Source organism: Carettochelys insculpta, chromosome 24 (genome assembly GCF_033958435.1).
Source record: "Carettochelys insculpta isolate YL-2023 chromosome 24, ASM3395843v1, whole genome shotgun sequence".
NCBI classification, from domain to species: Eukaryota; Metazoa; Chordata; order Testudines; family Carettochelyidae; genus Carettochelys; species Carettochelys insculpta.
Window position 1 is genome coordinate 5,042,599 of NC_134160.1, and position 15,875 is coordinate 5,058,473.

General features: G+C 52.6%; 1 protein-coding gene across 1 annotated transcript in view; it reads right to left on the bottom strand.

Annotated features, from left to right (window-relative positions):
* Positions 1 to 583: 583 nt before the first annotated feature.
* The window catches only part of COL9A2 (collagen type IX alpha 2 chain), a 43,966-nt gene continuing 28,674 nt past the window's right edge, over positions 584 to 15,875 (bottom strand). Inside the window, exons 20-32 of the mRNA XM_074976401.1 lie at positions 15,831 to 15,875; positions 14,874 to 14,927; positions 12,947 to 13,000; positions 12,139 to 12,192; positions 9,887 to 9,958; positions 8,477 to 8,512; positions 7,263 to 7,307; positions 6,769 to 6,801; positions 5,792 to 5,938; positions 4,131 to 4,185; positions 3,161 to 3,349; positions 1,979 to 2,056; positions 584 to 789 (exon numbers count right to left, since the gene is read on the bottom strand). Coding sequence (XP_074832502.1) covers positions 584 to 789; positions 1,979 to 2,056; positions 3,161 to 3,349; positions 4,131 to 4,185; positions 5,792 to 5,938; positions 6,769 to 6,801; positions 7,263 to 7,307; positions 8,477 to 8,512; positions 9,887 to 9,958; positions 12,139 to 12,192; positions 12,947 to 13,000; positions 14,874 to 14,927; positions 15,831 to 15,875 — 1,068 coding nt within the window. The remainder of the gene's footprint in view (positions 790 to 1,978; positions 2,057 to 3,160; positions 3,350 to 4,130; positions 4,186 to 5,791; positions 5,939 to 6,768; positions 6,802 to 7,262; positions 7,308 to 8,476; positions 8,513 to 9,886; positions 9,959 to 12,138; positions 12,193 to 12,946; positions 13,001 to 14,873; positions 14,928 to 15,830) is intronic.

The window sequence follows — 15,875 nt, forward strand, 5'->3', positions numbered from 1 at the left end:
AGATTTACAACTCCGGGCGCCCCGACATTGAATAAGGCTGGATCTGGTGATTCAGTTAAATATTAATTTTGTCTCTTAAAATTAGGACCTAAAAAGCATATACATGACTATGAGCCCTCATGGCCTCCAAAGTGTAAGAGAATATTAATAAAAGGCCATTTATTTGCTTTAGAAGGGCATGGAAGGTGGGGAAATCAGAGTGAGGTAATAATGGACCCTAATACTATGCACAAAATATTGGCATAAGCCATCCCATTCTTTTCTTTTAGATTCTTCCCCTAGCCCAGTCCAAGGTGTCTGAGCATTTATTTATAGATATGCACAAAAATCAATCCCCTTTGGTGCTTTTTCTTCCCCTTGTTTGGATCTTCTCTGGTTGGCCATGGGCTGTCTTCATACTAGAAGAAAGTGCCTGGCGTTGATACCCAAGCATATGGGCGTATCATTTATCTTTTCATGTGGTTGGAGTTTCCCATTTCTTTGGTTCCCAGCTCCAGCCTGGCCATGTCTTGATGTTGTTTTACCAGGCTGATCTTTAAAAGTTCCCATTTTAGTTTTCCCCAAGGATGCTGGCACATGTTGCTCAGTACAAAGGTCCCTTGATGGTGCCGGGTTCAGTCAGACGCCCTGAGGTGAATGCGGAGGCTCCCAAGCAGGTAGCTGGCTCGCAGAATCCAGGAAGACCAGCTGGTCCAGGTAGACCAGGCCGGCCTGCTTCTCCAGGGACTCCAGGGGACCCTCGCTCTCCATCTTTGCCATTGATGGCATGGCCAGGAATGCCGGGGAGACCTAGAGTGGGAGAAACACTCAGTGGCCAGTGGTGTGCATTTCAGGACAGGTCCCTCTCACCTGACCCACTGAAGTCCATGGAAAGATTCCCACTGGTCTTTGGATTGGGCCGTACCTGGGGAAAGTACCCATTTCTTCCCAGGCAGAATACAAGCAGGACTTCCTGTAAGATGTGCACTTGAGCAGCCACCCAGAAGAGATTTAAATGCCGCCCAGCTAATGAGCAGAGCACCCACAGCCAGCAGCCTGTGTTTCTACTGGTGGTGCACATCTGCACATGCCTTGGTTTACACAACAAAATTGATTCTGCACATGTATGGAAAAAATTAGAAAGAACATTGGACACAGGTAACTCCCACTGAAATGAATGAACTTCCTGGGCCGGGGGTAGTCAGGCCTTGGGACTCTCTCATTGGCCAGAGGATCATTAGCCATAAACATTAAGCAAGGTCTTAAGCAACCTTGCCATCTTCACCACGGAGGCTTTGCAGGTTCCCCTGGGTACCATGTCTGAGTCCTGCCCTGAGCAAGAACACAATGTCTGCTCAGCTGATAGGGCAAGTCCTTCCTGGCTGGTGTCATTGGGCTGGTCAGGACTGGGCTGCATCCTCAGAGCTGTGTGAGGGAGCTCAGGATGGGCTGCTGGTCAGGACAGCAGTAGTGGCAGAGCTGTGGCGGGCCAGGAGTGGGCTACCTGAGGCTCAGGTGCGTAAATAAGCATTGAGGGCATTGGCTAGTGGGCATGAGCGGTCAGGGATACCACCAATCAGGACTGAAAATTCCCCTCTGCTGGATGGAATCAGATTCACACCTGCTCACGTATCTACAGGGTTGGTGTTTTCCAAAGGGGAGCCTATGAGAAGGATTAGAAGCTCTCAGACAGCTCCCAGCTTGTCCTCCCCACTCTATAGCACTGCTAGAGTGTGAGTCCCATGAATGGAGAGCAGTCATTTCCTGGGGGAAGGCAATGGAAGTCATGTCAACTGAGCGACTTAAATTTGGAGTGAACAGATTACTGGGGAACGTGCAAGATGTGGTCAAACATTCTTTGGCCAGAGAGGCATTGGGTTAGTGGGCTGATGTCTCTTACCTACCTGCAGCGTGTACGCCACAGAGAACAGCCCCTGTACTCGTAACTTTCCACTGCAAACACTGGGACAGGGCTGTCGGGTTTCAGCGACCAGCCTACCTGGAATACCCGGTGGTCCCGGCATACCCTGATGTCCACGCCCAACCTCGCCACGTTCTCCTTTCTCCCCTCGCTTCCCTGCGTGGAAAAGGGGGAGCTTTGTTGTGACGGCAGAGTAAATGCGATGGCTGAATGTGTCAAAGGAAAGCACCTCGGGGACACTTGGCCACTCAGCGACTGGGCAGGATGTGGAGAATAGGTGAAAACTCAGCAATGACGGGATGCCAAGAAGCAAGAGAAGGGGGTAAAATCAGCCTACGAGTGTGTTTGTCCCAGGGCAGCCTGACTCTGCACAGAGACAGCAAAATAAGATCTGGGGTCCAGCTAGAAGAGGGATGGGCAATAATTTTTGAGGGGTGGGGGCCACTCCAAGAATTTTGTAAGTGGTCAAGGGCCACACAAGGGAGCTCAGGGGAGAGGACTGGGGTACAGGAGGAAGTGTGGGGTCTGGGAGGGTCTTTGAGTGAAGGGGGCAATGGTGATCTGTGGCAGGGGACTGGGGTGCAGGGGTTTGGGGTGTGACCTAAGGAAGGAGGGGCTTGAGAGCTGGGGAAGGAGTTTGGGGTGCAGGAGGCAGGCAGATGGTTGCGGCAGGGAAGATCTGGGTGCCAGAGGCAGGTTCTGGCTGGGAGACGCTGACCAGACACCCAGAATGTTCCTGAGAAGGACTCCCTCCCTTCCATGCCCCCACGTACTGCTCAGAGCAGCTGGCTGCGGGGACCATGTGCTGTTCTGAACACTGGAAGTCAGGGAGGAGGAGTACTTTGCACCCTGCCTCTCTTGCAAACAGGCAGCTCCCATTGGCCAGAAACTAACCATAGGGAGGGGTGGGGGCAGTGCACGAAGCGTCTCCTTCTTCCTCCTGATGGGCTCGCAGCATTCAGAGAAGCACATGTGGCCCCTACAGCCAGTGTCTCTGCACACCATGCAGGGATAGGGCAGGCAGAGATCCTGGGGGAGGCTCCTGCATGGGTCTGATCCAACAGTGTGAGGGGGCAGAGCTGGCCCATGGGCTGTATTTTGCCCACCCTGAGCTAGAACATACAGGGATTGTGGCAGGGAAAAGGGCCACATCCTACCCATGTTTCATTTGCAAAGGGAGTTCCTAACCCAGAGAGGAGGGTCCTGAAGCAGGCAGCTCCTTCCCTCCAGTGCCCTGACCCCAGCCAGCGCCTCGCTCACCTTTGGGTCCGGTATTACCGATCTGCCCTGGGGCTCCTATGATACCAGGGATGCCACGGGATCCAGTGTGCCCATGCGGTCCTTGTGCTCCAGGTGGTCCAGGAGGGCCTGGGGGACCAGGCGGCCCCATCACGCCTGCTCCGCCTAGCGCCTCTCTCTTGGCACTCACTGCCAGCTCTGCCAGCTGCTCTGTAAGGCAGATGCAGCGAGCATTATGGTGGGCATCCCAGCGGGGGTGTCATGATGATGAGGGTTAGCCGGCAGCCTGGGAGTAAAAGCGTTAACCTCCTTAACCAGGTGGGGTTGGCCTACAGGAATGTAGGTAAGAATTGAATTTTGACTCCTCCTTCTTCTGTTCTCTGGTCTCTTTTTCTTCTTTCCAGCCATGAGGGAGACAGACACAGACTATCTCCCTCCAAGAACAGGCCCTCCAATCTTCTGTAAGTAGGGTAAAGTTTAGACAGATCCATTAGGCTTTATTGTTTTATGGTTTGGGAAGTGGGAGCTGATGTCTGTGCACTTTTTAGAAATGTTCTTTTACTCTCCTTGTAACTAAGTTCTAGGCCCATGGTGGAGACTCCCCATGTGTTTTACTTTGTGACTCTTCCATCTAGTCATGAGGCTTGCAACATAAATGTTGTAATAATAAAAGTTCTCTTTTTTTCTTTTTATTAACCTCATATTGGTTAATGTTTGTGTCCTGGTTTTTACTTTTGGGGCTGAGATTTCCCAAGTAGTCTCTCCCTGGTTTCCTTATTATTACTCAGAGCTCGGAGCTTGGGTGGTGGCAGCGAATTTTATCCCCAAAATCTCAGGTTTTTAGGATTTTGGGGGAGAAGTTTATACCAAAACCTGGTAGATAAGGTTTGGGAGGTACTTTTGCTGGCCCCCACTTCTGCATTTATCTTTTGAGAGTGGGGGAGGAGCCATGACAGGGGGTCCCCCACATCAGACCCAGGTCTCTACTCACCTTGCAGCATCTTCAAGACCACGTCAACGATGTGCTGGTCCCCAGCATCCCGGCCCTCAGAGCAGGAGAAAGGGGAAACGTTCAGAGATTCATCTGCTTCCTATATAGAGACTAACACTCTTTTCCTGCTGCTCTCTGCCGGGCCAGCCCCACCCTGGCCTGGTGATACGAGTTCAGCCATGCTGCACAGGTGGCCCATTGGCAAGGTGTCCTCCATTCATGCCATCAAGACCATCGGTCCCTCTAATTTTTCCATCCATGTGTGGAATAAATGTTATGTGCACCCAGGTGTGCAGGATGTACACCACCCACAGAACACAGCGTGGCGGTGCTTGGATCTCTCCTGGGCGTCTGCCCAAGTGTTCAGTTTATGGGGAACCCTGCTCCGGAGGAGCAGCGACCATTCCGGAGCCTGGGAATCCAGCAGCCATTGGATGGATCTGCTCACCTAGCAAGGCGCTAGTAGGGATGTAGGGATTCTCCAGCTGGCACTTCCCAGGGCATTCCTGACCCGCCACTCTGCTCCCCACAGGTTTAGCTGTAGCAAGGTGACCAGATGACTTGATTTTACACGGACAGCCCTGATATTTGGGGTTTTTTCTTATATAGCCACCCCACCCCTATCCTGACTTTTCATGCTTGCAACCTGGTCACCCTAGTCCGTGTGCGTTCACGGCCGGGGTAGGATGCTGTATTTGCAAGCCCAGAGAGGCAGTGGTTAACGAACCAGCCACGTCTCCTGCACACTAACATGCACTGCGGTGGCTACAAGTAGAACTAAATGTGGTAGGAAGCCTGGCCCCATGTGCTGATCACTGCCCTCTGAATAACCTGCCACTGCCTGGGGAACGGGAGCTCTCCACCCAGGGGCCACAATGGTGTGTCAGGGCTCGTGACCCCCCCACATCCATCTCACGCTGCTGCTGCCTGAGGGGGGAGGCCCAGTGGTGGAAATGGAGGGTGGGGTATGGAAAAGGCTGAGAAGCGGCAACCCCGGGATCCGCCAGCTCCATCTGACCCACAGCTGAGGATCTGGCATTGCTCTTTTTTCTTTTTTTCTCATCAGTAAATTTAGGGCAAAATTCAACCCTTCGGCTGAGGCCAGTGCAAAGCCTGGGCCCCACTGAAGACCCACCTCAGCGCTCCATGGAGGACTCTCGTGTCAGGTCTCTGCAGGGGGGCGAAACACCCAGGGCAACAGTAGAGGGTGACCTCTAAGGAGCTGGGAACATGCCTGCGCGGGGCAGGCAGAGGAACACTTCCCTGTTTACCTCCATCGACTACGCCAGAGAGCACCAATCTCTGCAGGACTGCAGCCGTTCATCCCGCTGGGCCTGTCACTGCAGGGCTCCTCACTGGGCAGAAGAGGGCACTGGAGCCTAAGTCCTGTTCCCTGCCTGGCTCCTACTGCTTCCAACTGGCCCATGGCCCAGCTGTCACCTCTCCTGCTCCCCCAATGTCAGGGAGGATCGATCCATTAACGGGACCAGCCACACTCCGTTTGTAACAAGGCGCCGACTGGTTTCGTTTCATGCCCCCACCACCGAGGCCCTGTTCGATTCCGTCTCCCACTGGGGGACGGGCGGATAATCTCAGCAAGCTCCGTCTCACCCTGGGACGTGCTGGGGGCCCCACCAGCATATGGGATGGGGGTTACTCACCAGCACACCCTGCTGCCCGGGCATTCCAGGCACACCACGCTCTCCGTTGAGCCCTCGAGGGCCAGGGGGGCCTGGATAACCTCTTACGCCAGGGGATCCTGGGTCCCCAGTAGGGCCAGGGAAGCCCGGCTCACCAGGGACGCCTTGCTGCAAAGCACACAGACAGAGGGGTCAGCAACAGAAAACTCTCAGGCCATTTGGGCTGGATGCGAATGACGGAGCCCACCCTGAATGTCAGCTACGTTCGGTAGCTAGCTGGGATCTGAGCCTTGGAGCCTGCTCTGAATGTGGTGGCTGGGGGTCTCGCTCTGTCAGAAACATCCTCCCGCTCCCACCACAGAGCAGAGCACCCCAGACCTGGGTCCAATCCTCAGCTGGTGTCAATCCAGGAAGCTTCACAGAGCTCGGCAGGTTACGCCCATTCACCTCGGCTGAGGGGCTGGCAGTTGCTTTCATGAAATCAGGAGTCCAGGGTTATTGCTCTATCTCGGCTCTCAAGAAGGGCAGCCACCCCGGGACATGGCGTTGTCCATGTGCCCACACGAGGGATAGGCACGCAGCTCACCCCCCATACATCTTTGGCTCACATGCTCCTCCACCCTGACTCAAAGGGACCCAGCAGGGAGCTCAGACTCCCACCCTATTTGGGCCTCTCTGCTGAAGCCTCCTACAAGGTAGTGGATTGGTGGTGAGGGTGCTGGTGATTTGGGATAGCTTTGGACTGGGACTATTCACAATCCAAGAGGGAAGCTTGACCAGTGGACCTGAAACAGGGGTTGTGCCATGTTGAGTTATCCCAGTCCCTCATAAGAGCCCCACTTTCTGAAGCTCTACGAACAATTAGAGAGAATCGATCCCACTTGACGCCTGCCTCCCCACACAGACACCCACCGATTCAACACTGAAGAGCTTTCCTGACGGAAAGCTCTGCACAAAGGGGTGGGGAGCTGTTCACTCCCAAGTTCACAGTCACTCACCTGACCCTTGGGTCCTGGCTCGCCGGACTCCCCCTAGGCATAGAGGAGAAAGGGAATGTGATGGGTAGATCTGGCTATGGGCCTTTGTGTTACTGCTCTGCACCCATCCTGGGAGATCGCAGACCTGTGGAGTGCTGGGCTGAGAAGAACCTCCAGAAGTCCAGCCACCTGGGCTGAGGCAGGGACAAGCAAACGTGGACCTTCCCTAGCAGGTGTGTGTCCAACCAGTGCTCAGAAACCCCCAGTGATGGGGATTTCACAGCCTCTCTGGGAATCCTCTTGCACAGCTCAGCTACTCTTAGCATTAAAAAGGGTTTCCTAATAGCATAGCTAAATCTCCCTTGCTGCCAGTGTATCTGAAGGCTGCTCCAAGGTCTCTCCCCTCCCACCTGGGATGTTTTTTTACAAGACTAAACAGTAACATGGGTGCAGCATGGTGGCACGGCACACATGTCCCCACGCCAGCAAGAAGCCTTGTCCGGAGGGTTCCTTACCTTCTCTCCCTTCTGCCCGGGAAGACCTTCCACACCAGGGTCTCCCTACAGGGAAAGAAAACAAAGTCAGTGAATGTGATCCCTCCCTCTCTTCCTCCTTGTGCTACCGCTTAGCGCCCACGAGCATTTCAGTCATAGACCCATAGATCCAAGGCCACCTTGTCCTCTTGACTGGTGGAAGCCTGCCATTTTCATTTCCAATCATTCGCAGATGTGCTGGGTCACTGAGTAGGGCAAGGGCCCGATTTGTGGATGCGATCGAGTTGCTGAAGATCCCAAGACCCTATCGGGCATTCAATAATTTGCTGCCCCCGTAAAAGGAGCAACCAACCAGAGGCTGTTGTAGAAAAGCCTGCATGAAGATTACAAAGGAAGGGGGACTTGGCCATGAAGCTATCTCAAGGATTCGCCAAGTTGTGATAAGTAACGCCTCAGGCAGGAGGGAGAAAGTCTGTCACAACAGTGGTCAGGAAGAAACATGTCTGTCTCTGTGTGCTGCAATGAATAATTGCTTAGCTGCATCTTCAAAAGCATCTGGTCCCAGCCTCGGCTGGGGAGGGAATGCCAGAAGCTGGTGACCATTCTGGTCAGTACTTTAACCAAGACTTTTGGATAACTGACAGAGAGGATTTCACGTGAGACTCAGGGTTTGTCTTCCCTACTTGGAACAGCAACACAGTCAGGTTTGATCTTACGCACCTACTAGAGACGTTTCTCCCACCAACCTCCCTCTGTAAGGGCGGCCAGGTAAGTCGATAGCAGGTAAGTCAGTTCTAGCTCTGCAAGTGCCGTAACTAGAACTGCGTACCTACAATTAACTTTAATGTCTAGTGTAGACCTGGCCTCAGTGCATGCTGGGATACCACAGGTGGGAACAGGGTTAATTTCTGCTTGGTGCTCAGCCATGCCAAGTGCTCCCTGCTTACTAACTAGGCATTTTGCTTTGCTGCTGAGTTTGCATGGATTAAGGGCTCCAGGAAACCCAGCACAATATACAATGAAGAGCTACACTTCCAGGGTTTTGACAACCACTTTGGATTTAACACACATGGCTGGTGACATACGATCCAGGCCACTGAACCATGGATTTCACAAGGTCATTAAAATAAGCTCATAGCCTGGGAAACACAGTGGCTAGGGTCGCTCCACCCCACACTCTCCAACCTCAACAATGGCAGCAGCTTCCCAGAGCAATAAAAAGGTCAGCTACTTACAATGTCACCTTTAGCTCCAATTTTTCCTGGGGAGCCCTAGACAAGAGAGCAGAGAACAATCAGGACCTTCAAGAGTAGTAGTAGCACATGCACCATCAATAGAAACACAGGCTGCCGACTATGGGCTGGCTCTCTGCTAATCAGCTGGGCAGCACCTGAATCTCTCCTGGGTGGAAGGTGCTCAGCTTACAGGGAATGCCATTGGGCATTACCATCAGAGCAGTGAGCTACACAAGCCTTCTCAAACCACCAAGGCCCTAGTGATTTCTCCTCCCACCACCCAGGCTTGTACGTGCAGCTGCCATTTACTCCTGCAAACAGCAGGAAGGTAAAATGCTCCGCCATCACGGGCAGGGGGAGGTGCAGGGGCTGTGGTGCCCGTTTGGCACTCGCTTAGCATTGGAGTCAATGCCAACGTGGCATGCAGGGCTATTGAAAAACTGCCCTCGTCTAAAGGCTGGTCCCAACAGTTCCAGGAACATTCTCCCCCACTCTTCAGGAGGAATAAGCTGTCACTGGGGCTGGCCCAAAGTGAGGACCAAGTCCCAAGGCAGGCTGTGAAACCCAGCCGTTTGTGCTATAAAAACCTTAAACTTTAGTCACTTCTCAGTCCCGCCCAACGCTGTCTGATCAACTGCCCCCTCACTGTTCTGGATCCATCTGCCCAACCACTGCACCTTCACCGTTCTCAATCAATCCGCCCCCCTGCTGTACCCTCACTGTTATCTATCCATCTACCCCTCCCTCCATCTGTAGTATCCCCTGCAACCTGTCCATCCAGCCATCCACTGTACCCACTATTGTCTATCCATCATATCCAGCTATCTACATTATTCATCTGCCATGTTCGCCGTATCCATCCTTTCATCCACTGTACCCAGCCACATATCTGTCAACTACATCCACTTGCTCACCATGTCTACTGTATCTACAAGGTTTCCACAGCCCCCCTCATTTGAAATAACTTAAATGACGCCAGATTAAATCCCTAGTGGACTTCATGGTTCACATCTTCCTTCTAATTCAGTGGTTTTCAAAGTGTGGTCCATGGACCACTAGTGGCCCATGATCATCTTGCAGGTGGTCCATGGGCTCAGGACTTCCCCACCCACCCCGTCACAGGGAATCCACCTGGGCTGTCCAAACCTACAGCCCCCACCACTTATGCTACAGCTGCGTACCTATGTTTTTATGCTCCCGTAGACCAATATGAATTCAGTGTTCAAGCTATTTAGAGATCAGCAAATGCACTTTGTCATCATGGGTAGTTGGCTGGGGTCCCTGGAAAGGTTTGCATTGGAGCAGGGTGAACTGTGGGCCAAAATGTTTCAGAGCCACTGCTCCAATCTTCACTCTTAGCCCCAGCTCTCAGCACCGTCTTTTTCCCAGCCAGGTATTCCATGATGTTACCTTGTCTCCTTTGATACCAGGCAGGCCCTGTGGCCCCGGGATCCCTGGAGGACCCTGCTCGCCTTTTGATCCCTGGAAATCAAGGAAAGACAATGAGAAAGAAAGAAAAGATGGGAGGGTGACACCAAGAGCGGGAAAGACACAGACTTTCAACCAGTCTCTTCTCCGCAAGCCCATGTAACTCCCATGACCACAGAACCATGCACTGTACCATCCAGGTGTACCATCCCTCCACGCGCGTCTGCCCCCTTACTGGCCACTGAAAGGTGGTGAGATCCCTGCCAATGGCCAGGGTGGTGTTCCCTTTGCATCCTGCCTGCCAGGATGGAGATGATCCTTCTGCCTCCATTTTAGAGTCACCCATGCTCCAGCTGGCTGGGTCTTTGCAGCACCCTTATGGGTCTTCTCCCTATCAAGCAAGGTGGTGAGGCCCCAGGACCTCACTGATATTGTCTGCCTAACTCCCTTTTCCAGGTTGTAGATGTTAGCAGCTGCAGAACAGTGCAGCTTCCTGCCAATCATTTAACAGCCCTCGCCCCATTTAAATGTGGTTCCCTATCTGACTCATTTAGAGAAGAAAGGGGTTTCTCTTTCCACCTTGTCTTTGTGGTGACCCCAAGGATGGGAACATCTCTCCCACAATAGCCTTTCCTGAGCCTCTCTGCCATGTGCCGCAAGGAGAAGAGCAGAGATGGAATTTGTCGACCAGAAGGAGACACTCTTCTTCCAGACAACTTGTCTCAAAAGGGGAAGTTGCTTTAGAGCCGGCCCTGCAGTCAGAAACTGCCCAAGTGCAGAAAAACACACTCCCTGCTGTGGGTCTCTTAGGGATGGGGTGGAGACCCACTCCCTACTCTGGCTGAATACATGCAACCAGTTCCGGGGGACATTAATCCCTGAGCAATTCTCTCCTGCTGCCTGGTCCCTCCCCATGTCTGGTCTCTCACAGCATGGGCCGAGCTGGCTCAGTCGTCCCTTCCTGTTAAACTCGGAGCTCGGTCACCCTGGGGTCTGCGCCAAATTAATGCTTCCATCCAATTAGTGGTTCTTTCAAAATGTAGCAATGCTAAGGCTGACCCTTCCTGCACTTGGGACCTCTGTGTGCTGCCCTTCAGCCCAGCCCCATGGGTTAGGGGGAGCCTGCATGTAAGCACACATGTGGATAAGTCCTGACTCCATGGCATGTCTGGCTCTCATGCTCTCCGGCGCGCAGGGCATAAAATACCACTCATGACATGTAGCTCTAACACAGCGCTTCTTATCAGTCGAGCTCCAAACACATTGCACAGGTCAGCAGCAGCAGCATCCCCATGTTGCAGATGGGGAAACTGAGGCACAGAGCAGGGAAGTGACTGGCTGAGGTCATCTGGCTGGCCACTAAGGGGACCAAGAGCTTCGGAGTCCAAACCCACTAGGCCACACAGCTGAGGGATGTGAGTGCCTCGGGGTAGGTGTGGGTGGATTAAGAGAGGAGACATAATCTACCCACGTTCTGCCTGGAGGTGGTGTGGGTGGATCTTAAGAGGAGACATGAAATTAACCCTTTCCTACTAATGCATCCCCTCAAAAGGCTTTGCCCTTCCATGCTGCAATGTCTCATTAACGCAGCATCTGATTCCTCATCTACCACAGCATACCTGTGCTGCGCAGGGTCCAGCAGGACCCATCTGGCCCTGAGGGCACAGCCCTTGGAAAGCACTGGGAATGTGCCCAGCTTGCAGGGCATGGCCCCCCTCACAGATATGCCAGGGTCACACTGGGGATTTCTTCTCCCTCTGAGCAATGCATGTAAAAATACCACAGCTTCCGAACTTTAGGGAGACCCCTGGCCAGCCTGGCAGCTGCAAATCCAGCAGGACTCTTTGCCCCTGCACACGCAGGTTCAGGATCCAGACTGTGGCATTGCTGGCTTTTCTGCAGGCACATTGGCCTTGCAGTGAGCGGTAACAAATCTCCCTCCGATTGGTGATCATGGCAAACCCAGCCGGGGAAAGATGAGATTCCTGCTGTGTCTTCACAGCTCTGCCCTACAGTGACCCTTTTGTGGCCACAACCCAGACCCCAGCCTCACAGTGCCCTGCGCTGAGCCAGCCAGGGGGCTTGGAAAAGCAGCTCCCTCAGCTTGGTTCTGGACACCAGGTTTTGCTGGGGTGTACCTGCCCTGGTCAGGGCAGAGGACAGGATAAAGGCCATTTCCTTTCCCAGGCTCTGGAGTTTTGTACCCATAGAAATGCACTCAAAGCCACACTCACCACTTTCCCCTGGAGGCCTTGGGGACCCACTGGACCCCTCTCTCCCCGATCACCCTGCAAGGAGGAAAGGAAAAGGGACAGGTTGGAATAGCTGGAGCCGGTTGTGCCCCTCTGCACCACCTGGTTAATCCTTCCACTGCCACCTGCCACGCTTTGCACACAACCCTTCTTTGGCTGCACCCGTAACCCCTGCATCCCTCCTGCAGCACCTGCCATCCCGTTAACGCTGCAGGATGCCTTGTTCTTCTCCATGCCTGGGTGCTCCGAGGATAAGCTGTAACAGGGGCCAGTTGCGGGGAGAAGGGGGTGAGCATGCCTGGGCTAGCTGGGTTCCACACCTCCTGCCCTCAGCTCTCACGCACTCCAGTTCCTCTCCTACCACTGCCCAGAAGCAGATCCCACCTGCAGGGACTCCCCCAGGGCACATGGATGGCACACTGTATCATCATGTTTGCCCTCCTAGGGTGCCTTTCCCCCACCTGCACCTCTCAAGCAACTTGCAAACATTTACTAATTGAAGTTCATTACCTGCCTGGGAAGTGGCTACAACTTAGACCCAGTTTACAGACGAGGAAACTGAGACATGGGTCAGCAATTTAGTGCACCAAGGGTCATACGGTTCAAACCCAGGAGTCCCCACTTCCAAAACGGGTCTCAGTGCATTGCCACCAAATCAAGGAACAGTCTCTCAAGGCTCCTTGTTCTTGATATAATTACTACTCCCACACTCGATGCGATACACTCTCCCTAAGGCAGGCAAGAACCCCGCTCACAGAGCTCACCCTACCTCTGGGGCCTGCTGACTTACCTTCAGCCCGGGGACACCTTGTGGCCCCGCCTCACCTGGTGGTCCAACTTCACCCTAAGGAAAGAAACCAGAACAGGACTTGTCTGTTGGGATATTACAGACCAACTCTGCCTCCTGCCACTTTGCTGGCGTCACATGGTGGCAACTCCTGCCGGACATGTCCAGTACTCACATGCAATAATGTCACAGGCTTGGAGGAGACCTCAGGAGGTCACAAGTGCTTTCCACTGGCAAATCACATGGGGAGAAGGGGTCATTCTCTGATTTCCCCCAGCTCCTCCTTGCCAGCCGCACCTGCTCTTTACAGCAAAGCCCAACCTTTAATTCGCACTATTTAAGTCAGGGCATCAAAGACTTAAACTGGACGTATGCCCAGGCCACAGGGGCTTCTGCGTCACAGAATATGGCACCGAGGCTGGTCAGGGGCTCTGGGTAACAGAGAATGTGACACTGGACCTTGAGCTGACATTTTTTTTGTAAGTTGGGGTAGGAATAAAAAGAGCCATGGTACAGGCTGGCTCCCTCCTGGCTTTACTTTAGCCCCTGGAACCAACACACAAGGCCTGGAGATGCTGACAAAGGCATAGCAGAAGGGGATTCATCATTTGCAAACAGTGAAAATGCGGGTGGGCACAGAAGCGGGTATTCATCCAATTTTGTTATCTACTGCGCCGAGAGAAAAACAAACACAAGCCAAGATGGATGAGAGCAACCACCTGCGCTCCTGGGACGGAAGACAGAGAGTCACAGGAACAATCAGATGGAGTTAAAGCGTAGAAATAAATGGTGTTTTCTGAATGGAGAAGGGTAACAAGTGGTGTTCCCCAAGGGTCAGTTCTAGGACCAATCTTACTCAACTTGTTCATAAATGATTTAGAGAAAGGGGTAAGTAGCAAGGCGGTAAAGTTTGTGGACGATACTAAACTGTTCAAAATAGTCAAGAAGCAAGCAGGCTGTGAAGAACTTCAAAAAGATCTCAGCAAACAGAGAGATTAGGCAACAAAATGGCAAATGAAATTTAATGTGGATAAGTGTAAAGTAATGCACATTGGAAAAAATAACCCCACGCATACGTTCAATGTGATGAGGGCTAATTCAGCTATAATTAATCAGGAAAGAGACCTTGGGGTTATCATGGATACTTCTCTGAAAACATCCACACAGTGTGCAGCAGCAGTCAAAACAGAAAATAGGATGTTAGGAATGATTAAAGAAAGGGATAGAAAATAAGAAAGAATATTTTACTGCCCCTTTATAAAACTATGGTACGCCAACATCTTGAACACTGCGTGCAGATGTGGTCTCCTCACCTCAGAAAAGACATTTTAGCATTAGAAAAGGTTCAGAAAAGGGCAACTAAAATGATTAGGGTTTTGGAACGGGTCCCAAATGAGGAGAAGTTAAAGAGACTGGGACTTTTCAGTTTAGAAAAGAGGAGATGGAGGGGGGATATGATAGAGGTCTATAAAATCCTGAGTGGTGTGGAAAGGGTCCATAAAGAAAAGTTATTTACCTGTTCCCATAATAGAAGAACTAGAGGACACCAAATAAAATTAATGGGGAGCAGGTTTAAAACTAACAGAAGTTCTTTTTCACACAGCGCACAGTCAACCTGTGGAACTCCTTGCCGGAGGAGGCTGTGAAGACCAGGACCATAAGAGAGTTCAAAGAAGAGCTAGATGGATTCATGGAGGTTAGGGCCATAACAGGCCATTAGCCAGGAGTTAGGAATGCCCCTGGCCTCTCTTTATCAGAGGCTGGAGAAAGGTGGCAGGAGACAAGTCTCTTGATCACTGTAATCAGTCCACGCCCCTGGGGCACCTGGCACTGGCCGCTGTTGGCAGATGGGATGCTGGGCGAGATGGACCTTTGGTCTGACCCAGTCATGGCCATTCTTATCTTATGTTATGTTAGTCTCTTGACTTACCATTTTCCCGGGGGCTCCGGTGACTCCTGGCAGGCCACGGGCACCTGGTTCGCCCTGTCAAGGAGCCACAGACAAGATGCAGATTTATTATTATTTGGGCCTGGTGAGAGATGTCCAGCCAGTATGTGGGCCTGGGCCGCATGTGCCTCTTTCAGCACTGAGCTGTGGGAGCGCGGTGCAGCACTGTGTGCGTGTCCCACCCCAGCACCTCAAGAGAGAAGTGCATGGCGGCTAAAGTGAGTCGCCGGCATTGGATTACAGAGGGGGAGGGCTCTGGGGGTGCCTGGCTCAGGAGGAGGGGCGGGGGGATTGGGTGAAAGCAGGAGGGACCGTCAGTACTTGAAAAGGTCGAGAAACACTCGTGTGGAGGGTTGATGCAAATGTTGCTCCTTCCTGCTTAAGAGCCTGTCCCCAGACGCAGAGCTGTCCTTGTCCTCGTTTGCTCTCCGACCCAGGGGTGAAAGAAACTTAAAACTTCTACCGGGGACAAATCAGTGTGTGTGTGTGACAGACTTTTACCGGGTACAAATCAGAGTGAGTGTGTGTGTGTGTGTGTGTGTGTGTGTGTGTGTGTGTGTGTGACTCCTACTGGGTACAAAGCAGTGTGTGTGTGTGCATGTGTGTGCACGTGCTGGTCTTAAAACGGGTTACAACGAGTCTGGTGTGACGTTACTTCTTCAGGACTCTCTCGTAGTCATGCGCATTGTGGCTCTTGAAGTATTGATTTTGTAACTGAATTTGAAAAAAAACGGCTCTTCTCGCCATTTTGGTGGCGGGCCCCGGACCTCGGACAAGGATACCTGCGGCAACGCTGTATTTCTATGTGCTGGTCAGTCAGCTCCTGTGCATAAAGCATGCCCATCACCACTCCAAATCCACACGCCTGACTTGCTCGGGCCACACAGACAGAGAAGCTGACAGCACAAGTACACACCATGGAGACATGGCCTCACCCACCTTATCTCCTGGGCCACCTTTGGCCCCAGGTTGGCCTGGCAAGCC